Below are 24,553 nucleotides of genomic sequence, written 5' to 3'. Positions count from 1 at the left end.
TGTCTGCAGTGTTTCATAAGGTATAACTGCATTATACTCGTAGTAGGAGATGAAAGTTAAAACACCATCACTGCTGGTAAGTTACCTTTGCTAGAGTAGTTTTTACTATTAACTTGAACTTCAAGCAATTATTTAAAGTTAAAAAACTGAATTACAGAGTGTTAAGGGGATAACTCACCCATAATCGAAATTATGTCATTATTTAATCGCCATTTGTTATTGATGCGAATAATTTTCCCTATTCAGCGTAACATAATTTTAATAGTGAAACATTATTTATTATAAACAACATTACTTACTGAAAATCGTGACATTCGCCCTACTGTTTACGAAATAGATTCATTTGAGTTGAATCTTTTCAGTAGATTCAATTCACAAAAACTGATTCACGAATCAGACTCGTCTAGTTCTCCCAGACAGTTCAGCTCACTGATCCCAATTAATCCTGGCGAATCTGTTGACAGCAAACTGGACAGAAACAATTACCAGTGAATGATGGCATCATTTTCAGTTTCGTACAAACTAGTATATTACAAAATGCGCATATTTGTACTTTATAATAAATATATAGAGGGACTTTTAATTTACCGTTTGTCACATTGGCTTATAATAACTACTTTCAAAATAAAAGTCGGCAATGCAGACACTGGCTAACAGAGACAAAATCTGATAACGGCCACAGTAAGTAAACTTCATGTAGCACCGGGAAATGCTAGTAATTTAAAACAACTAGCCACTTTAATTTATTTTAAACCTGTAAAATGTTAGGGGAAATGTAAAAACATATTTCCATAGGGGAGTGTTCTGTGTCTGGCTTCACAGTGTGTATCTATGGGAATCCACCACCAGCGTCAGCGACACAAACACACACAGCAGGCGAGCAAGTAACTATACAACCCTTGCGTACTTTAAAAAACATGTCCATCAGTGTGCTTCTATAAGCCACCTGACCACTTTCGTCTGCTGTCTACAAAATAGTAGCTGTTATATTATCTGATAGTGGTTTATGAGGCTGGTAGCCGTACAGTAACGCACTGAATGGCGAAGAAAAGAGCGAGACGCGGCTAGTCTGAAGCTGCGACTCTAGCAACCGCACAAGATGATGCGACGTCAGTGGTTTAACGCTCAAATCTGCGGTTAAAATAACGCGTACCACTGGATAAAACACTGTAGTGGCGATATTGATCAATATCTTAGAGAATACGACTAGTTAGCGGGCTAGCTGGCTGTAAATCAAGTGCAACTGAAAGGGTGTTGTTGTTAGCTGGGCCAAATCGTCACATTGCTTTATACTCCAGCTTATTTCGTCGCCGGCGGTCAGTTGGGATCTTTTCTAACTGACAAAATGGCAACAGGCTCCAGTTTTCATTCCGGAGGGAGTGGGTCTCGAAACGGACCGTCTTTCGCATCGCCATCCTCCTCCTCCTCCTCCTCTGGGATGCCAGGACAGGCTCAGCCGATGGCGGTGGTTTGGGAATGGCAGGATGATCTGGGCTTCTGGAGGCCTTACACTGGACAGGTGAGCAGCTTCATCGAGCAGTGTCTCCAGCACCAGAGAGGATCATCGACCCCCAGCAGCAACACCAGCATCTGTCTGGCTCAGGCGGACCCCAGCCTGTCTGCCTACATCATCGACATCCCCAACCTCAAACAGTTCAGACAGGACACCGGTGAGTGGGACCTCACACAGTCCGTTCACTAAACTACTTATGGAGACTTAGAACAAGTACGCTGGTGGTACCATGGTACGTTAAAAGTAGCTACTGAATACGAATATTTACCTTATTCGTGTATCATCTACATAGAACTTCAGTCATCTATGGTATGGTTACATGGTACATATTCAAAAACATTGTAGTACCATGGTACTTTTTTTGTTCACTATCGATGTTATTGAATACATAACAACACTGAACTTGTACCAAACCTTTGGTTCAGGTTGTGAAATGTCGAATGGTGAAACTCCCAGATAAACTTCTTGACTAGTTTCAAAACAATTCATGATTTAAAGAAGTTGTGATATTTGTAAAAAATGAAAAGATGTAAAAACAGTAAAATTGTGAAATATTATTACAAAATAACTTTCTATTTGACTATATTTAAAAATGTGATTTATTTCTGTCATGGTAAATTAAATCTTCTATTAAGTAGCCATTACTTTCACCTTGTGCTGCTTAATATTTTTATGGAAACTGTGAAATAGTTTATTACAGGATTATTTGTTGAATAGAAAGTTAAAAAGACCTGCGTTTCTTTGAAATAGAAAACTTTTGTAACATTATAAATGCCATTACTGTAAGTATTGATCCATTTGATGTGTTCTTGCTGTATAAAAGTATTAATTTCTTTAAAAAAAAAGATTAACTCCTAACCTTTGAGCAGTATTGTGTGTATAGATATTTGATATGTGTATGATAGTATGTTATTAGTATATACACTGCTATTCTTTTGTCTACACTCATAAGTATTTATCGTATGAGTATATTTTTGATTTACTTTTACACTTGACATTTTTAGGGTCATTATATCAAAAGTTTGTTTTCCGAAAAACCTTTAAAACCAGCATCGGTATGCATGCTTTTTAAAAGAGCTTATATCTAATTTGCAATTAAAAAATATCTAATTATCTGATACGTTTTTAAGGACTTATATCTAATTAGCGTTTTAGACTAGATTTAAAATAAATATATTATTATCTTGGACATCTTCATTATTGACCCATAGACTATGTTGTGATGTTTTTACTGTCTAGTACCGCCACAGTACTTCACTTTAAGGGAGTGGTAAGAATATGCTTATTGCTCATTTGGATTAAGTAAATGTTACCAGTTGTCAAGGAAGTGTTTCCATAATCTACATAGTGAAATAAGCTTAATGCGAACTGTGAATGCTGGCTGAGACTAATTCAGTTGCTCCAAATGTATGATATTTATGCTTCATTCTTGACAACAGGTCTTTAAGCCTGCTGGGTAAAGCTGTTTAGCGCTGCAGTCTGACACATGGGCGTTTGGTCTGTTAGCTGGAGATTAGGCTTGTTTTGGGGGATGTTTGAATGACTTTCGACACCTGTGGTCTCTGTGGAAAAGAACAGGAAAGAGGTGACAAAAAATCTCAGGAAATAAGCGTCCAGATTTCGACAGGATGCACAGCGTATTTGCTGGATGAAATAACAGCTCTTGCTTACATATGTTTTAGAAGAGAAGCACATTTTCTGATTCATGATAATTATCTTGTTCCAATTACTGTGAAATGTTTTGTAGGAAAGATGCGCACTGTTCGGCGATCCCTGTTCCCGCAGTCTTCGGCCCTGGGCAGTGGCGTTCTCTGGGAGTGGGCCAACGATGAAGGAGGGTGGACGGCGTACGAGATCCGAACCTCCATTTTGCTGGAGCACAGCTACCAGGCAGGGCAGGCCACAGCTGACCTGAGCCCACAGGGCTACAACTACATTGTGGACCTCACCGCTCTAGAGCAAGTCAACAAGACTTCTAGCTTCAGACGGCGCGTCAGGCGGCAAGGCAGCATGCCGTATCCTCTCACGTCTGGGTCTGTTATTCACTCGGGCCCGGCCTGTACCTGTCACCAGTGCGTGAGCAATAGCAGCACCGCCGGACCCATGCTGAGCCGGTCACGGCATTCCTTCTCCGCGGGGCAGGCCAACAGACCCAGCCTCCAGACGCAGCATGGAAGACTTCCTGGAACCAGCTCCTCTTCAGCCTACTCGCCCTACCCCAGAAGACCTCTCTCGATGGGGAACCTGTTATGGAACGCCCCATGGAGCACCCCCACCTCGGTGGCTCATCCCACAGGACCGCCGCAGGCTTTTGGTCATCACGCAAATGGCTTAAGGTAAGACTACTAGGCCTAGTTCAAAAGTTGAAAATGCATATTTTTTAAACACTTCTGTAATTGCCATCTGATACCTTCAATCTATCATGGTACCACAATAGTTATTTTTTTTCCCCTAAGGGAAAGAGAGACTTATTTTAGCCATATTTTCAAGGACTTTGCACACAAGCATGGAAGTTCTCCTACAGAGAGCAGTTTAAAAATACTCAATGGCTTTTGGTCATAAGGAAACATGATGTTTGCCTTGCATATTTCAAATGACACCGAAGGTCAAAAGGTTGTATTTCATCATCTTCTGTGGTCTTCTCCTTCCTGCCATTGTGTCTGTTCTCATGTGGTCTTTGTGGTCGCAAGCTCAGTCTTTCTGTGAATCCATTTGTGGCATAATTTTGATTACTGCAGAAAATAATTTTGGCTTGGTTATTAGTTACAAAAAAAAGCATTATATTTTATAGTTCTTTCTCTGTATGACATGGTAATTATTGTGTAATAACTAGGTACTAACCCAGAACCAAACTTTACCTTTACCCATGTTAAAGAGATACTTTGGCCTAAAATGAAAATGTTGTCATCATGTCATCAATTCTGACCCTCGTGTCATTCCGAACCTGTGACTTTCATAAGAAGATATTTTGAGAGATGTCTGAGTGTTTATTTATAGTGAAAGACGATGGAATCCAAAACTGTTTGGTTACCAACATTCTTTAAAATATCATCTTTTGTGTTCTGGAGAAGAAAAAAAGAGAGTTAAATTTTACATGTAAAAAAAAGGCCATTGTCAATAGTGTAGTGATGTATGAAGCCACTTTCAAACCAAGCAGCTTTCTGTTGGTCAGCGCAATGAGTTTGTGTGACCAGCTTGAAAATGAGTGAAAATCTGTGTGGGAAAATCTTTGGCCCTCACACAAAACTCCAGAATCCAGATCACATTTCTGTTGGAATCACTGGATTTCGACCTGCGCTGTTTTGCAGACCACACCTTAAATGTGACCACACCTTAAATGATGACATCATTTTCAATTTTGGGAGAACTATCCACCTAAGTCCATGTAGTACCTTTATATTACTCAGTAATAGTTCAGGACTGTTCTTGTATACTATAAGGAACTTACAATGAAAGTAATAGAAGTTAAAATATGCAAAGTTTTTAAAAGTACAGCAACAAATCTAGTAGACCCACAGTAAAACTACAAATTTGCAGCTAAATTAATATAATATTTGTATGGAATAATAAATACAATAATAAATGATGAATATTTTTAGGTATTCATGCAATGTCAATGCATTAACAAAAATATGAGCTTCACATTTCGAGCATGGTTTTTTTACTTTAAATGTGGGATTAACAGGAAAACCACTGTAAGCTATGTTTCCATTCAAAGTTGTGAATTTAACGTGCAAAATTGGACAACAAAATCGTCACTTTCTGATAAACTGCCACTAAATATCACTAAGAAAAACGGAAGTTGCTGCAGTATTGCACTGTATATAAAAAGTTTGAATACAAAACGCAATTAAGTTATCTTGCTACTTTGATGAGTGGTTTAGTATAATTTCGGACAGCATTTCAGATGCTGTGCAGTCCAGTCATGCCGTCCCATCACAAATCCATGTCTTTTTTGATGCGCATCAAGGAATTTATTCAGTAAAGGTGTTTCCATCGTAATTTATGCGCATGTTATCTTATCAGATAAAAAGTTTATCCGACTCAATTGAGGACATAAAAAATTTTTTTTTGTGCAATATTCCAAAATGCGCATAAAAATAGGTGGATGGAAACATAGCTTATGATAGCATGATAATTTCCTCTCTCAGTCTGGACTAATTGTAATTCAAGAGCAGTAAGGATCATCCTCCCTTTTGTCCCCCTACTATAATTGTCTTTTCCTCTGTGTAATGGTGTCATATCCCCTCCTCTGTGTGGATCTACAGGAGTAGAGGTCTGCTTTAGGACACATGGAGGAGAGCAAGTCTGCACTTACTGTGCTGACTGAAAGGGAAAGACCCAGATTTGAGTTATTGTTCTCTTCTGGTAAACTAGGTTGAAAGGGGAACCTGGAAATTTTAGACATGCTTTTCTCACTCCTTATTCACACAGTCAACTTACACGCACCCATATCTGACCTTAGTTTGATTCTCACATGGACAAAATACACCTCCTGTAGATATGATCTGTGGCATGACTGCTATGAAATGAAAAGTCTGAAATCGAAACCAAAATCACTCGCTGAAAAGCGTAACCCAAGTAATAAAAAAACAAAACAAAGCTTATCAAATGTGTTGTTGTTTACAAAAGCTCAGATTTGCTCAATGCTTAAGGTTAGGGATTTTAATAAATTCTTAAAATTAAGTTTAAATTTTGGTGCTTAATTTGCCATGCACAGTTTATGCTAGTAAGTTTTGCACAGGGTGAAGAGCTGAATATGTTCTGGCATATGGCCTCATCACACCCGACTGTGTCATGGGGTTCTCAGATGACTGTGGGAATGCGAATTGTAGCGCCACTACTGAGATAAAGCTGTAAATGCAGTTATGTAAGTAGCAGAAACATCTGTGTCATATGCATAAAATAAGAGGGATTTACTCTATACTGTACATCCATGACCCAGTTTGCAGAACACTTGTCATTGTGGGAAATTGTTTATTGGTTAACCAAAAACTGTTGCTGAAAACATTGTATGATGCTGAATCTATGCAGAGTACTGTCTTATCAACCAGTGAAACATATTTGCAGAAATGGATTTTGATTGGATTCATTTTTGTGCACTCATTATTCTTTTGTCATCTTCTTTTGGGGTAGTGTAGATTATTATGTGCATCTACACTGTACCAAAAGTTTGGGATCTGTAATTGTTTTTATGCTTGTTTTGAAAGTCTCTTAAGTCTTAAAAAATATGTTAATATATTTTATATTAAAAATTAAATTAATATATTTTAAAGGGGTCATGAACTGCATTTTTTTTAATTACACATTTGGAATTGTTTTGAAACTGTGCGATGTTCGCCATAGCCTACATGTTTGAGCCAGAGTCTGATCCCGAATCAGACAACAACCCAACACCTTAAATAAATACCAAGGATACTCCAGTCTGCAACAGCATGGTAATTAATCATTTTTATTGATATCTTATGTATTTGTGAGGTGGTATTGTTTTTTGTTTTTTATTAAGTTAAAGGTAGTATTTTATTATATTAAAGGGGTGGTATAATGCCCTTATCACAAGATGTAAAAAAAAGTCTTTGATGTCCCCAGAGTGTGTGTGAAGTCTTAGCTCGAAATACCCCACAGATATTTTTATATTGCATGTTAAAGTTGTCACTTTTTGAGGGTGAGCAAAAACGCACTGTATTTGTGTCTGTTTCTTTAAATGCAAATGAGCTGCTGCTCCCGGCACAGGGGGCGGAGCTTCAATTAACTCCTCATACAGACATGCACTTACCCTGGAAATCCAGAGTTCTCGCGAGAGCACAAGTTGAATTTGCTCAGCGAGTTTACTCTGGCGTTGAGTAATGATGCTCATTAAATATGCCCTTGTATCCGAGCTGCACCAATCACATCGGGTTATCTGATATAGGCGGGCCAGAGGCGAGCTAAACAGATGACGACAGCGCTGTGACGTAGAAGTCATTAGTAAACATTGCAAGATGGCTAAGGATGAACACTAGGGTGGTCCTTATTTTTAAAGTATCCAATTGTCATGCTCTTAACCCTTCAAATTGTTCCTTTATATAAGAAAATACAGCATGCCAATTTTTATGGCAGTAACATAATAATTACTGGTAGCTCAATAGCTTTAAACTTTCTGAGATTTTGATGATTTTCGTAAAAACAGATCATTTGATTTGGTATTGTACCTGGCTAGTAAAATTCCCAAAAAATCTCCATAAAAGCATCTAATGCACCATATATTCCTAAATATGTATTTTAGATACATATCTCAGTTTACTTATTGTAGAAACTAAATCCAAATTAATCCATCCATGACCCGGTTTAGCAGATTTACCTTTCCTGGTGGAATCAATACATATTTCTATTGATGATCACCTTGGTTATTGTTTGGGTTTAGAGCACATTTTTTGGTTTAAAAAATTACATTACGTTCCTTGAAATTGACCTGGAACTTTGGCCGAATCAAGCAGATTATCAGGAGGCACAGGCAACCATGCAATGAAAGTAGTCAAGAGAGGAGTGGCTCTGTTTCAAGAATACAGTGGCTATCTCACACACTCTGAAGAACAATTGCAGTTTCTCCTTCATGTGGTGGAAGATCACCGACGGTGGAAGATTATCCAATTGCGTGCAGTGAGATTTTCAAATGCATGCTTGTTGCCGCCCCTCGAGCTGGCCGATTTTCATTTGTCGATGCCAGACCATTAATCTTTCAGATTTAGGTCTGGATTTCCAGGCTAACATGCTCTGGAAATTTCAAAAACTTTTAGCCTTTTATGTTCAAACCGGAGTCAGAAAGATGGAGAGACTCGAGAAGAAGTGACAACATGTAGACAACATTTCTGAATGGTTAGTTGATGAATTCATGTAGCTTATATGTAGTTATCTTCTAAAAGCAAGTATCTCCCTTTGCTTTGAACTTTGAGCGTTGTAAATTTGCAGATGTTGTTTATGCTCAAACAGCAACATTACACACTAACTAAAGTTAGAAAAGTGAAATCATATTCAACCACCCCTTTAAGTTAGTGTTGAAATGAAGACGCTACAGCAAGGGCTTTATCTCATTACATGGATGAAACATTTGTGTAACATTTATGTGTATTACATTTACAAGTCTTGTTTGTGGCAAATAAAGTTTAAGTACTTGGAGTTACCAGTTATAGTTGACAGAAAGGATAGCTTGCAGTGTTTCGCGTAAGCAAATTATGAATGAATGTGCCATAGTTTGTTGTTATATTCATTGTTCATCATTTTCAGTAAAGTGAGTAGATATCAAACGATCTGTAACAGACAAAGCAATAGTGACACATGGTAAAAACATTGTTACACACACTTGTGTTGCGACATTACTGTCGAATTCAATATTGTCAGCACTGCATCGTCTTTTATTCAGTCTCTCTGAAAAGCCTGCGTCAAACTGTGTCTAAAATGAAGCGAACAAACCAACAGTCTAACTGATGTGACTTGGAACTTCGTTAAAAATAAAGTTCATCCACGCTTCGGATCACAATGAAGGCAATGCAAAGAATGTGGAAATGTTTTTCCTCATCTTGGCACTTCAAAATATCCTCAGAGGCATCTTTATCGCTTTGTTGCTGGAGTAATCCTGTGTTTGTGTCTGTCTTATTTACTACCACTTGAGCAAGTTTTTTTTTTCCCAGAGCTTGGTTTTAGAGCTTTTCGGAGCTTGGTTTCTGTTTTTGGACTGTTTTTGGATGTTTTAAATGTCAAACGATCAAGGAATTTGGTTTCTCCATTCATAACCCCTTTAAAATGTAATATTCCTGTGATAGCAAGTCACATGATCCTTCAGAAATCATTCTAATATGCTGATGCTCAAGAATAACTTATCTGCAATGTTGAAAACAGTTGTGCTGCTTAATATTTTTGTGTAAACTGTTCCTTTTTTCACAATTGTTTGATAAATAGAAAGTGTCTTTACTGTCACTTTTGATCAATTAAATAAATCTTTGCTGATTAAAAGTATTCATTTCAAAATCTTACTGACCCTAAACTTACTTACTGACCCCAAAAGGGAGAGTTTTTGAAAAGGCATATCAGGTTAGGCGTGCCATAGCATGAATTACACCATGACAGCTTGAGAAAGCCAGGGGATTTCCTTGGAAAGTATCTTGCTTTCATTTTATCTTTACTAGGTCATCTACTACAATCTCAACCAATCAAATTCGCTTTCTCTTTTGTATAATAAAAAGAACATGACACAACTCCTGTAATGGGAGTTAAGGCCATTGTCAAACGCTTTTGTTCTCATGCATTAAAGTGTGTATATTTCTGTCTCCACAGCATCCCAACCATCCCTCTACACATGAACGGATCCAGTAGTGTGAACTCGGCGCTGGCAGGTACGGTACTCACCCATCACACACGCCACACAGGAGAAAATCCTTCCAGTGATGCACTGGGGTCTCCTCCTCATTGCAGAAAGGTGTTTGATGCTGCAGTAGCAGCTGAACTGTTTCTTGGGAGTGTCAGTTTGAACCACTCAAATGTTTCCCAGAGAAGTGAGAGTCAGTGAAGTTAGCTTTAGCATCCTTCAGTGAATGTCACAAGTATATTCATGCCACAGACTGCTTGTCACAAATCAGTTTATGACATTAGCGGCTTCACTGAGTCACCAGCTTGTGGGTTTTGTGTTGGTGTGTCTTAAAAGCGCTCGCCTTTCAACAAGTTTCAGGCTAATGGCGCGTGTATGGGGATGTTGAATATCTGTTGTTCTTGTAGCTGACAGCTGCAGCACCAAGATGAATGAGGCATTTGGGGAACATATAGACAGATCTGGAGCGAAGTGACATTTCTAACATAATTTTCACTAGAGTGAAGATGAGGAGATTTTGGGTAGGTTTTGAATAAAGTGATCAATGCAAAACAACAACAAAAAATACTGAATCTGCATGCACCGTAACCATGTTTATATATTTATCATCAATAAATTCAATTCACATTTATTTGTATAGCGCTTTTCACAATACACATCATTTCAAAGCAGCTTAACAGAAAGTGCATTCTGTTTCCTTCCTGACAATGACAAAGGCAGAAAGGTAATTGAGTGAATTGACCCAGTTCAAATAAAGATTCATGCCATTCTCATTTGTCACAATACGGAGTCACTAGCCACTTTCACACATTAAACTTGTTAAATTACCGTTCAGTTGCTGAATCAATTGTTCCAGTGCCATGTGTTACACAAGATGGAGTTTCGGTTCCTTGCCGCTGTCGCCTTTTTCGCCTTTTTTCACCTTTTTTCACCTTTGTTGCCATTGGCTTTTGGCTTGCTTAGTTGGGGACATTAAATTTAACATTTAATTTAATTTTCAACAATGACATTGATCTGCCTGCATTGACACCAGTATATAGAACTGAACTAAGCTGGACGATGACATCACGGTTTTCTCCAGAGCGGCTATATATATAAATTAACTAAATTAATAACTTTTTACAACAAAAATGAAACATCACAGAACTTACTTAAGCTGGACTGTGACGCTATTTTCTTCTGGAAATAAACTTTGTTGCATTATTTTCCTGTTATCTCTGTAAAGCTGCTTTGAAACAATCTTTATTGTAAAAAGCGCTATATAATAAATGTGACTTGACTTGACTTGACAAGCAATGACTTTCCCTGCTACCATTCACACACCTGGACCACAAGTCCATATTACAATTTAGAGTGTTCTGTTATCAGAGGTAATAGTCTAAGTTAAGTATTTTAGAAATGCACATATACAAAGTCACAGTTAGCTAAAAATGTATTAATTTAAACAATGTAATAATTTAATGCAGATACAATGAGCTCATTGAAGTAATGAATACTTGTTTGTTATAAATCCATTAATCCAATTTGTTTCAATCTCACACATTTTAACTAACTGAATATTGCTTGTCTCACTGTATAAGGACGTGAACACATGATCTTCATCTCCAGAGCTGCTCTTTACGAGCATTGTCATTTCATATTTACACAGGCACTCAAAGATCTTCACGACAACCTGTCAAAATAAGTTACTTTTTTTTATTACAGTTTAATTAAACTATTAAAACTGAGTCCAGAAGAAAAATATAACAGAACACACTGCTAAAGGCTAATCATATAAATGACCGTGATGACCGTGACTTTTATTCAAATTCTGAATGGATTATACAGTATATAGCCTAAAAGACCTGCGAAGACCGAAGCTGTCACTCATCTCATTTTATGATCTCACAGTTCCATTACAATCAATAAAGCTGTCTACATTGCACAATGAATCTCATCTTTACATTTGTTAATAAGAGGTTTCGCAGGAGTGCAGAACTCGGCGCTGAACAAAAAATCCAGATTTTTGACCAGTGAGTGGATTCTGACTGAATAAACACCTCTGATTGGCCACTTTGTTCACTGCTGCAAAAACACGTTGTAAATAGAAACATTGGACGGCCAACACAAATACACACTGGTGCATTTACCAAATCTGTTTTGTCAATATGATATTATTACAGTATCAACTGAGGGTGCTCTTGCTTTCATTTGAGGGTGCTTAACATATGCTTATATGGCTGAAATAAACCAATATTTCCACTTGTGTAGCGTTTACTATAGTTGACCGAGTGGAGGTAGTCCGATCTGGTGTGAGTGAGTGGAGGTGGGGACTAATTTGCATATTTAAATGAAGTAAGGGTGTAGTGTTAAGCTATTTTAAGGCATGAAGAATTATTTTCAAGGGGCAAAAAAGTTGTGATCATCAAAGATGAGTTGTACGCGATAACATTATTGACTGTAGGGGACTTTTAAAGTTGAACTATTTAACTTAAATGCCTGGTTTCACAGAAAAGGCTTAAGCCTAGTCCCAGACTATGTCAGTGTCATTGTTTTGTCTCAAGATGCTCTCCATGCTCTCTCTATTTTTTTTCTTTTTTTTCTTTTTTTTCTAAGGCACGTTTATAAAAGCTACTTAAATGTCCTTATTTAACCAACGCCTACTCCTGGCTTAGTCTTAACCTTGTCTGTAGAACCAGGCCTAAATGTTTAACTTGACATGCTGTCTTTAAAACGTAATGCTTACAGTATGCTCAGTTTTGGTCATATGTCTTGGTGTGTTTAAAGCTTTAATGTAATTTGTTTTTTATGTATCCAGAAGCATTGCTTGCTTGCAGCTTTTTTTTGTCATGCTGTTCTATTATTATGTTGTAATGGATTTCAAATTGTCCTGCCATTAAACGTTGCTTAAAAGCAACACGATTTGTGATTGCTCATCAGATGTCAATCAGATGGTCTCTTCCTGTCAAAATGGACCAGACGTTAAGCAAATAGTTAAAAGTCTGACTCTGTGAGACCAAAGTTTCCCATGTCTCCTCTGAAGGTGGTTTGAGTGATCGTATCACAGTTAGTCTCCAAAGCGAATTTAGTCCTAGACGAATAATAATAACAGGTAGGATTGTAGTCAGCATCTATAGATGGATGTTTTTGTCACCGATATTATTTCCTCTGCATCAGATTCAGAAGTGAGTAGGACCCTAAACTTTTCTTGACCTCATCAGAGCATGCCCCACTTGTGGTTGGCCTCTCCACTCTTGGCTCATTACTCTTCCTTTCCTTCACTCCTCCTCCTCCTCCTCCTCCCTTCCTCCTGCATGTCTCCACATGGCCTCCGGCCGTTCCAGGCATGGCTTCCATTTTGATGTCAGCCGCAGGACTGGGAGTTCGCTTCATGACCGCCCCCTTCTCCCAGCGTGGCTCCAGCAGGCCCACCAAAGGCCAGCCCAGCTCCGTTAAGAGGGCAAAGAGACAGTCCAGGACAGGTAGTTAAGCACCGCCAACCAGCCCGACCGAACCTGCCCTCCGCTGGCCTGCAAACTGCTGCTGTCCTTTTTGTTTAATTGCTCTTTTCCTTACCATTCTCCTTTCAAATGATATTTTCCCCAGGGGGTTGGTACTGTAGCTTCATTCCGACATGCTCCGTCCAGCCATTGCGAGATGTTTATGTTTTTCTATTTATCGTTTGCTTCTGCCGTCATGTTTTCACCCATTTCATGTTTATGCTGTCATGGTCATGCTGTCTTGCTTCCATCCTCTCGATCACATAATGAATGCACTATTGATGGTATTCAGCTTGACACCTGCCTGCTCACCTGTGGGACACTGCAGACAGATGTCTGCTGGGGGGTTTATCGAATAACAGTTGTTCCCTGGTCTTTTTTTTCTTTCTCTAACCCTAAATAACCTGTGTTGTGGTTAATGCTTTTCATTTTAATGTGTTTTAATACAGAAGATGATATTAGGTTCAGACTGACACTCACAAGCAATGTTAGTTTACTGCTTTAATATCGGCTTACTAAAACATTTTCCGTATTGAACTGACTATTTAAGTGTTACAACTAACACCAAGGTCTGTAATCTGAACAGTGTGTGCTTTTAAATGGTATGTTAAATGCTAAGTATCAAACATTGATTTATTAAAAGAAGCCATATTTAACGGACAGTTCTGACTCTAAATTCTGATTGGATGAGTGACTTTCAAAGCCTTTGTTAAATGGCTGAATCACATGTTCACATTGTTTGAATTCTATATACTCTGTTACTTGACTTATAAACGATATCACTTAGCGAATTGTTAATCATCATCATTATTATTATTACATTTAATTGTAAAATTTAACAAAAGCATTTTAAGAGCAATAAGCTGTTTGAGGCTGTGGATTACACTTAAAATATAAGAATATTCGAAAGATAACTATTTAGCAAAATTATTTAGCTAATATCCGTAAATTTTATTTGATAAATTGTAAACCTCAGGCTGCGAGATTTTAACTGCATTAAGGGTGATTTAGATGTGGAGCCCCAAAAGGGGCAGGGTGATTATAAATTATATTTCCATGTTTTTGCGTTCTCTCAAAGGTTTTGCATTTCCTTGCAAAACTGGCAAAATTGGTAATGGACTAATGAGGTGGGAGGAAAAACTATATTGCAATGCCTTTAAGAGAGAATGCCAAGTTTCTCAGGGGAACGCAGAACTTTTGCGGCAGAATGCAAAGATTCTCTGGGAACACAAATGTTTTGTGAGTGTATTCAAAAGCATTGAAGTATAATTTAAACTCATTTTTTGTCCATCACCATGTTCCCTTAGAGACTCCGTATTTAGACACATATGCTGCACACTTCTGTTTACATTAGTAAATTGTCAAAAAAACATCAAAACGAACTGATGTGCACATTAAATGGTCACGGTCTTCACATGCAAAGCAAAACCGGCCTACCCTGTCACCAAAAATGTGTTTCTTTTCTAGGGGAAAGCTCATTAATAGTTAAATGTGTATACATGAGCTTATATGTGTTTGCATATAATCAGTGTGTGATAATGCATAACAATGCACTCATTAAAACTAACTGTGACTCAGGAAGTCAAGAGCAAGTCCATTAGGTATTTGGTTATGGTTCCTTGGAAATACACAAGGATACTGATGCCATAGCATCTCTAACTGCTTCTTAGAAAAACAATTTACATAATGTATTTGTTCATTTAGAAACCATAACAAGCATAGCATTCTACTTCGGCCAGGTTAGCTGCATTAATTATGTAATAGGAATTTATAAAAAAAAAAAAAAATAGTAATTGAAGTGTCTACAGAAATTCACAGATAGTGAAATTGAATAAAATTGAGTTATATATACATATATCACATATGCTGACTTCAGATACAGTCTCATTATAGAGAGCATTTGATTGGCCAAAAATGTATGTAGTACATGAATAATTAACAATTGATCAGAACAGACAGACATGGATTACAAGCCACAAAACTCTGATTAAGCTTTCATGGACTCTTTAAGAAAATGTAATCTTCATGTCGTCACGCAGGTTTAAATGTGTCTTGTGTATGTCCTCAGCTCCTGCTCAGAAACCAGAGGAAGTCATCAAGAAATACATGGAGGAAGTGCCTGTGGTTCCAGATGAGGTATATTTTTATGTACTGGCATAAATCTGTGAATTTTTCAGGTCATTTCTCACCCCAGAGTTATAAGAATATTATTTGTTAGATAAATATAGTTTCTAGTAAATATATTAGTTAAAGAAAATAAAGACTATTTTAGGACCATTTTTACATATTTTCATGACAATTAAGCACCTTTATGTAACAATGCAAAATGGTCCTAAAATAGACTTCAATTTTTGTATGCAAAATATAACATGACCTGGACACATTTTGATGACATTCACCCATGTTTAACGCCCTGCCCTATGACATCTGGCTGTGTGCTCTCAGGACTGTATTATCTGTATGGAGCGCCTGGCCTCCCCGTCTGGTTATGAGGTCCCAGCTGAGTGCTCTCAGTCTCTTCAGCCCAACACTGTGGGCAAATTCACAAAATGTGGTCACACCTTCCACATGCCCTGCATGCTGGCCATGTACAACAATGGAACCAAGGTGTGCAATATCTTATCAACACTTTTAACTGTCAATTGTATACAACTATTTTATTATCTATTTTAGGGTAATTCCAAGAATGAATGACAGAAATTGCAATCTGTTAATACCTCCCAAAAACGTGGGTTTGAAATAAATTATTTTCAGAATTTTCATTTTTTGGGTGAGGTATTCTAATCTACACTACCATTCAAAAGTTTGGTATTGTCAAGTGTTTTTTTTATAAAGATGTCTCTTTTTCTCACCAGGGCTGCATTTGTTTGATCATAAATGCAGTTTAAACAGCAACATTGTGAAATATTATTACAATTGAAAATAACTGTTTTCTATGTTAATATATTTTAAATGTAATTTAAAAAAGCTGAGTTTTCAGGATCATCAGTCTTCAGTGTTGCATGATCCTTCAGAAATCATTCTAATATGCTGATTTCTTATTATTATCAGCGTTGAAAACATTTTTGCTGCTAAATATTTTAATGGAAAACATGATACATTTTCAATTCTTTGATCAATAAAAAGCTCAAAAGAACAGCATTAATTTGAAAGAAGAAACATTTATAAATGTCACTTATGATCAATGCATCCTGAAAAAAAAGTATTATTTCTTCAAAAAAATTAAAAATAAATACTGACCCCAAAATGTTCAATGGTAGTGTATGTCATGCATTCCTGGAATTACTCTAAAATGACAAAATAGGTGCATGCAATTGCAAGAATTGATTTTATTAGCTCTAAATACTTATTTTCACATGAACTTTTTCTTTAAAAGAGATTGTTTTCACCCATTTTCTCTCTCACGTTGTCACACCATAGGACGGGAGCCTGCAGTGCCCCTCATGTAAGACAATTTACGGAGAGAAGACCGGCACCCAACCAAAGGGCAACATGGATATCTATAGTATTCCTCAGTCTTTGCCTGGACACCCAGACTGCGGCACTATACAAATCATTTACAACATCCCGCCCGGAATACAGGTCTGTTTTGGCAGACCAATGTAGTGCTGTACTATTTTATATTTATTTGCACCATGATTCAACAATAAGAAAAGGGCTTTCAACTTTTAGAATAAGTGCTTGAGGTCCTTAAGAACCAGCCAAATGTTTTCATCCAGCAGACTGACGTTGGCGTCCATCTGCATTTATTGGGGGCATAACTGACTCATTCCTTTGTGTGATGATGGTTTTGTCCTTGCCTTGGCCTGCAGGAAGCACTCATTATCCTAATGCACTCTTTGTCTGCAGGGCCCTGAGCACCCAAACCCAGGACAGCCGTATACGTGCAGAGGATTCCCTCGCTTCTGTTTCCTTCCTGACAATGACAAAGGCAGAAAGGTAATTGAGTGAATTGACCCAGTTCAAATAAAGATTCATGCCATTCTCATTTGTCACAATATGGAGTCACTAGCCACTTTCACACATTAAACTTGTTAAATTACCGTTCAGTTGCTGAATCAATTGTTCCAGTGCCATGTGTTACACAAGATGGAGTTTCGGTTCCTTGCCGCTGTCGCCTTTTTCGCCTTTTTTCGCCTTTTTCGCCTTTTTTCACCTTTGTTGCCATTGGCTTTTGGCTTGCTTAGTTGGGGACATTAAATTTAACATTTAATTTAATTTTCAACAATGACATTGATCTGCCTGCATTGACACCATTATATAGAACTAAACTAAGCTGGACGATGACATCACGGTTTTCTCCAGAGCGGCTATATCTATAAATGAACTAAATCAATAAACTTTTACAACAAAAATGAAACATCACTGAACTTACTTTAAGCTGGACTGTGATGCTATTTTCTTCTGGAAACAAACTTTGTTGCTTTATTTTTCCTGTTATCTCTGTAAAGCTGCTTTGAAACAATCTTTATTGTAAAAAGCGCTATATAAATAAATGTGACTTGACTTGCACAGGTAAATGTTTCGCTCTTGCATAAAATTCCCAATTCCTATTGAAATTACTTTAAAATGCTTATGAAATTTCATCGAGCAGCTGTAAATGTGGCTCCACCCACAGTGAGGATTTTTTTGTTCACCTCGTCGGGCCAGTAGTTGTCTTTAGTGGCCCCAAAACAAAAAAATATACATTTTTCTGATTTAAAATGTTATATTTACAATTTAAATGTTTTATGTTTATTACTTAAAGCTACACTATGTAACTTTTTTTGTGCAAAATTCGTTAAAATTTCGTTAAAATTCATGACCAAATATATCTTTATAAAAAAACCTATATAAATCTTATTTCACGATATGAGAAATTCTAACAGAAATTCTACTCCAATGAAAGTCTAGGTAATGAACATTTTCAAGCTTCAAAAAGACATCATAAAAGTAACCCATATGAATGGAGCAGTTTATGTACTTTTTAAAGCTTGAACATGTTGATTATCTAGACTTTCTGTGAATAAATACAAGTGATGAGAGAATATTTAAAGATGAACCGAAGTCTTATTGGGTTTGGAACAACAAAATGTTCAAGTTTGTAGGGTCTAAAGATGCTAAATAAACAGCGCTGGGCCAATAGGGAAAGTGGCCCATCTTTGTTGTTCAGCCCTGTTGTTGCATTTCTTTCAGAATCTTTGACATAAATTCTTTGACATTTTCTGCTTATGTCAGAGCGTCCTAGCCTCATACACGCCTGAACCTTTGAAAGAGTGTTTATGCTCCAGCATCTATCGATTGTCGATTACCATTTACCACAGAACATAATTTCTTGTTTTTGTAACCTTTTACAAAGTTAATTATAAATTGTGTTACGTCCCACAATTGAGTGTGAGTTTTAACAGGATAAGATGAAGTGAAGTATCAAAAGAAATGTGGTATATTGTCGCTGTTGTGCGGAAGCTCGTATCTCCAAAACCTCTACTTTTCAGGAAATGGAAAAACCACTTTTATTTTATTTTTGTAAGTAATTAAACACCGTGTTGTCAAAGTTCATAATGTGGCTTTATATATATGATCAGACACTTGCATGTGTCTTGCATTATTAACTTTATAACAAAATCAAGCTTAAATGGAGTTTTTGACCAGCAAATGTTAGACATACTTGTTTTGTCCATCATTAGACCAACCGCATCTGAGGCAGTAAGTGCATCACGTTACGTTTAACTTACAGGTTATAACATTTATTGTAGCTATGTGGGCACTCAGTTTTTTCATATATATATAGAGAGAGAGAGAAAATGCAGTACTTTATCAAATAATCAGTTCTTTATTTATTGTTGCATTGCAAATAAGCAGAGATGGTCCAAAATGTGTGTGGCACTTCATTTACGATAGAGGCAGGGAGGACTTAAGAGGTTTGACTGACAGTTTAAGGATCCAATGGAGTTATGAGGTTTAGTCACAGGCTCTTTTTAATACTTTTCATTGGTTAAAGGGGTGGTATAATGCCCTTTTCACAAGATGTAAAATAAATCTCTGATGTTCCCAGAGTGTGTATGTAAAGCTCAAAATACCCCACAGATATTTTTATATAGCATGTTAAAGTTTTTGAGGGTGAGCAAAAACGCACCGTTTTTGTGTCTGTCCCTTTAAATGCAAATGAGCTGCTGCTCCCGGCACAGGGGGTGGAGCTTCAACAGCTTGTGTCCTTTTACCTCACACACACATGCACTGGAAATTTCAAAAACTTTTATCCTTTTATGTTCAAACCGGAGTCAGAAAGATGGAGAGACTCAAGAAGAGTCGACAACAATGTTGTAGACAACATTTCTGAATGGTTAGTTGATGAATTTATGTAGCTTATGTGTAGTTATCTTCTAGTCATTGATTAGCATATTCTGTCTTGATAATCTATAAATCATGTTTCTTGGGCAGGTTTTATGTCAATTTTAGGGTTGGTGATGTCGTGTAGTCCTTACCAGCCGTTTGTTGTAGTCTTTATTCAAATGACTAAATATGGAGATACAATATTGAATCTTGACATAGGTCTTGCTCAGCATTTGTTTTATGTTGATCTTTGGTGCTCTGGTTTGCGTTTCTCTCTGTGAGAAAAGCCACCAACTGTGTTTACTGTAAATCTGAGGGTCTTGATTATGTGGTTTTCAGGTGCTGGAGCTGCTGAAGGTGGCGTGGACACGACGCCTCATCTTCACCGTGGGCACTTCCAGCACCACAGGGGAGCCTGACACCGTCATTTGGAACGAGATCCACCACAAGACGGAGATGATGTCCAACGTCTCCGGCCACGGCTACCCCGACCCCAACTACCTGGACAATGTGCTCTCAGAACTGGCTTCACAGGGTGTGACGGAGGACTGTCTGAAACGAGACGCTCAGAGCCAAGGGGCTCATGGTTCAGGCATGTGAAACGAACCATTCCATCTGCTGTAGATCTAATAAAACTTGACGAAAAGGGAAAACTAGAGTTATGATGTTTGGCGAGAGGTTTGGATGTATGCGAATGTGCAAGGGTTGGCGGCAACTTCCTTCATCTAGCTGAGTCTAGAGTATTAACGCACACATGGGGTCACTGGCTTTGTGGTCATCTGTACTTTCACCGTATTGTAAGACAGCTATAGATGGTTCTGCACGAATGGCTCTGTCTTAGATTGACGCCCGAATCTCGAGCCAAGAGGAGACTCGCCCTCTGCTCTGACGCCAATATTGGGATTCATCTCAAAATATGATTCATCATAGGGCTGTGATGTCCTTCCTGACGCACTACATTACAGTAGTGCACTGCGGCAATGATCCTCATACTTTTGCTGGGAATCGATACAATATGAATTGAAAAGCATTGACATGAAAACACAAATTTGCACATCAATGCAAATCATAAGTCTTTACTAGTACTGTAAAATGTACTGCTTCAGAAATTAAAGGCACTTTTTTTCAGAATTTGCAGCTATGAATTTAGTTCATATTGTTTTGAAAGGTTTTTAACCTGACAGATTTCGTTCACTTGCTGCTATTTTATTTTTTTTAACGGTCATAAGGGATTTGATTTTTGTCTTGATTCCACATAATAAGGTTTCTATGGAAGCTTGTTTCCTCCACATAATAAAAAAAATTTAAAAGACTTTATCTCACAATTCTAACTTTTTTTTTTTTTCTCAAAACTGCGATATAAACTCGCAAATGCAAGTTATAAAGTCAGAATTTCTGGAATTTTTGCAATTCTGACTTCATTTCTGAGAATTGCGAGTTCATTTCACAAAATTATGAGTCAAATGCAAGATGTAAACGAGCAATTGTGAGGAAAAAAATCAGAATTGTGAGATTAAAAAGTCGCTATTACCTATTACCTTTTTTTTAATTCTGTGGTCTTTACGTTTCTATTGCAATGGACCATATTCTTTAGAATATGCATTCATTTTAGCTATTTAAAAAATGCAAGACTTTTAAAAGCTCAGCAACACTATGTAATGCTTTTAAAAAAAATGTCATTGCTTATTTAATTATAGTCCAGATCCTGAAAATAGGTGTAGAAATGCAATCCCACAGCATTATTATTGGGTTGCAGTATTAGATGGTGCCACAGAGACAATCAGCAGTGTTTGATTAAGTTACAGTTCATTACCACTGTGAGTCTGGAGACATTCATTCATCATCTCTTACTCCACAGTATGGGATTTTTGGTTTTACAATGTATGCAAGTGTATATATAAATATATATTCAACTTCTAATCAGCAATAAACATTACTCCATATAACAACACTTTTTGGTTTGTGTTACTTGTTAATGAGAACACTGCTATAAAACACTGAATTCTTCCAGGCAAAATCAGGCTTTCGGTTTGCAACAAAATACAAAATGAAATCCACCAGTAATCTCAAGAAAAGCTTCTATCACACACACACACAAACACAAATAACATTTAAGTTTCGGTATTGAGACATTATTTTAAATTAAGTTCATTTTCACTCAATTCTCATTGCTGTTACTAGTGCATCCAGACATTTTACTTTAAATGTAACTTTTTTTGAAATGCCCATTATTTGCCCATTGGAAATGACAATAAAGACATTTATAGTGTTATAAAAGATTTCTATTTTAAATAAATGCTGCTCTTCCAAACTTTCTATATTCATCAAAGAATCCTGAAAGTAAATGTATAATGATTTCTACAAAAATATTAAGCAGCACAACTGTTTTACAGCATTCATTATATTAAGAAAGGTTTCTCGATAAGAAAATCAGCATGTAAGAATGATCGTGTGACACTGAAGACTGGAGTAATGATGCTGAAAATTCAGCTTGACATCACAGGAATAAATTACGTTCAAATATATTCAATTAGGAAATAATTAGAATTGATGAATAGGTTCATTAGTTAACATTAGTTTATGTATTAACTAACATGAACTAACAAGCAATACATTTGTTACAGTACTTATTAATCTTTGTAAATGTTAGTTAATAAAAATCCAGCTATTCATTTTTTGTTCATGTTAGTTCACAGTCCATTAACTCATTTTAACAAATACAACCTTTGATTTTGATAATGTATTAGTAAATGTTGAAATATTAACCAAGATTAATTAATGCTAAAAGCATTGTTCACTCTTAGTTCAGGTTAACTAATGAAGCTTATTCTAAAGTGTTACTGTTATTTTTTAACCTCTTAATATATTTAATTATATTACATTGTTATTATGCAACATTACTATTATCACAATATTCCCACTGTATTTTTGACTAAATAAAAGCAGCCTAGGTGAGCATGAGTCTTCTTTCAAACATAATTATTTTTTTACTGACCTCCCACTTTTGAACGGTAGAGTATATATACACATAAAATATACCTTTCTTATGTAGATTTGAAACATGACCTTGACACGTTCTTGACAAACGGTCGAGCGTTCACCATATTATCTCATATTTGTACCTGATTTTCATGTTTGTAATAGCTGAATGTGAACGAATCCTCCCAGCTGGAGTGTATCGTTCAGTCAGTAGAGGACAGTGTTGCTCCATGTGATGTGCAGGACATCTGCATCCCAGAGCTGCTGTTCTTCTGCTTTATAAAGACAAGTGCTTTTCACCTGCAGAGTGAGATTCTGTCCTTCCCTCATGAAATTAAAGCTGAAAACTGTCACAATCGTGTTGGTTGCTCAGCAGATCAGATGTGTTCGGTTTAGAATCCTTTACCATGGATCTTATTTTCTCTGCTTTTGAATAAATGACGTGCAGCTGCAAACTTGCCAAGGGTTTCATTGCATGTACATGCCCAAAATGAACTGACTTTGAACAACATGCATGATAAATAAGAGGCCTTTGATTGTAGGCAAGAATATTCAATCGCTGGTAAGTGGTAATGCTATAAGATGCTTAATGCAAATGTGAAGATCAAACAAGATTATAATGCTGATGCACTGCGAACACTTGTTCTCCACTTCTCTTCAGATCACAAGAATGCAACTCCTTTGAAATCTTGAGTCCTTGTTACTACTGGACCACAATATCCAAACCTGGGCAAGATACTGTGACTGTAGTTTATAGCATCTTATAGAAATTATATGGCAGAATGCATTTAATCTTTGTGAAAATTTTAAGTCACATTAAAGGATTAGTTCACTTCAAAATGAAAATTCTGTCATCATTTACCTATTATTCATTTATTTATTTATTCTGCTGAACAGTGAACACAAAAGAAGATTTTTTTAAGAATGTCGGTAACCAAACAGTTGATGGACCCCTAGTATTTTTTTTTTTTTTTTCTACTATGGAAGTCAATGGGGTCCATCAACTGTCTGGTTAACAACATTCTTCAAAATATCTTCCTTTGTGTTCAGCAGAAAAAAAGAAATTCATCCAGTTTTGAAACAACTTGAGGGTGAGTAAACGATGACAGAATTTTCACTTTGAAGTGAACTATTCCTTTAAATAGCTTCTTTTGAATATTTCCTTGTTAGCAAATGTTAGTGGAATATGTGAATGCAAGATATGAAAAACTGTTTTTGTCCATGTAATGAAAGTCAATGGGGTCCAAAACAGCGCTGTCCCTTATTGACTTTCATTGTATGGATTAAAAACATCTCTTCAGATATACAGTGCAATGCAATAATAAGTACACCCTCTTTGAAAAGTAACATTTCACACAATATGACAAGGAACACAGATATATTTCCAAAATGTTCCCAGACTAAGTTAAACACAGGTTCTGTTGTGCCTTTGAACTCAAAACAAAGGCTAATAATATAACTTAAATTATTTTTTATTTCAGTTTTAGTGAAAGTGGGGTGGTGCAGAAATGAGTACACCCCACTGAAGGGCTCTGAGTAAAGCAACGTTTTAGGCTACCAATGTGGACCTGAACAAACAATTAACCACAGGTGAGTCTAATTAGTAAGTACACAGGTGTTAATTAGGCAGTTGCCTACAAAAGGCTGTTACCTAAAGCAAACCACCCTTTCCCATTTCCTGCTGTCAGCAATGGCACCTCATGGCAAGGAAATGTCTCTGGATCTGAGAAAGCGGATTATTGCTTTACACAAGAGAGGTGAGGGCTACAAGAAGATCAGTAAAGCCTTACTTATCAGTAAGAACACGGTTGCAAAAGTGATCCAAAAATTCAAGACAGATGGAACTGCAGCCAAAGTACAGAGACGTACAGGCCGGCCAAGAAAATTAACACCCAGGCAGGAGCGGCTTGTAATGAGAAAAGTTGAGGA

General features: G+C 37.0%; 1 protein-coding gene across 2 annotated transcripts; it reads left to right on the top strand.

Moving 5' to 3' along the window:
- The first annotated feature begins 434 nt into the window (after positions 1-434).
- Positions 435-21,596, top strand: dtx2 (deltex 2, E3 ubiquitin ligase). Of its 2 annotated transcripts, XM_079871792.1 has the most exons (9): positions 857-1,670; positions 3,261-3,849; positions 9,824-9,882; positions 13,178-13,315; positions 15,402-15,469; positions 15,779-15,940; positions 16,754-16,915; positions 17,183-17,272; positions 19,985-21,595. In XM_079871792.1, exons 1-9 carry the CDS (start codon positions 1,346-1,348, stop codon positions 20,243-20,245), a joined length of 1,854 nt encoding a protein of 617 aa, XP_079727918.1. In that variant the 5' UTR covers positions 857-1,345; the 3' UTR covers positions 20,246-21,595. The 2 variants fall into 2 exon arrangements, with proteins under 2 accessions (XP_079727919.1, XP_079727918.1); XM_079871793.1 differs by lacking the exon at positions 13,178-13,315 and having other exon boundaries at positions 435-1,670; positions 19,985-21,596.
- Positions 21,597-24,553: the final 2,957 nt, after the last annotated feature.

Source organism: Squalius cephalus, assembly GCF_949319135.1.
Source record: "Squalius cephalus genome assembly, chromosome: 5".
NCBI lineage: Eukaryota > Metazoa > Chordata > Actinopteri > Cypriniformes > Leuciscidae > Squalius > Squalius cephalus.
This window is presented reverse-complemented; position numbering and strand designations above follow the sequence as displayed.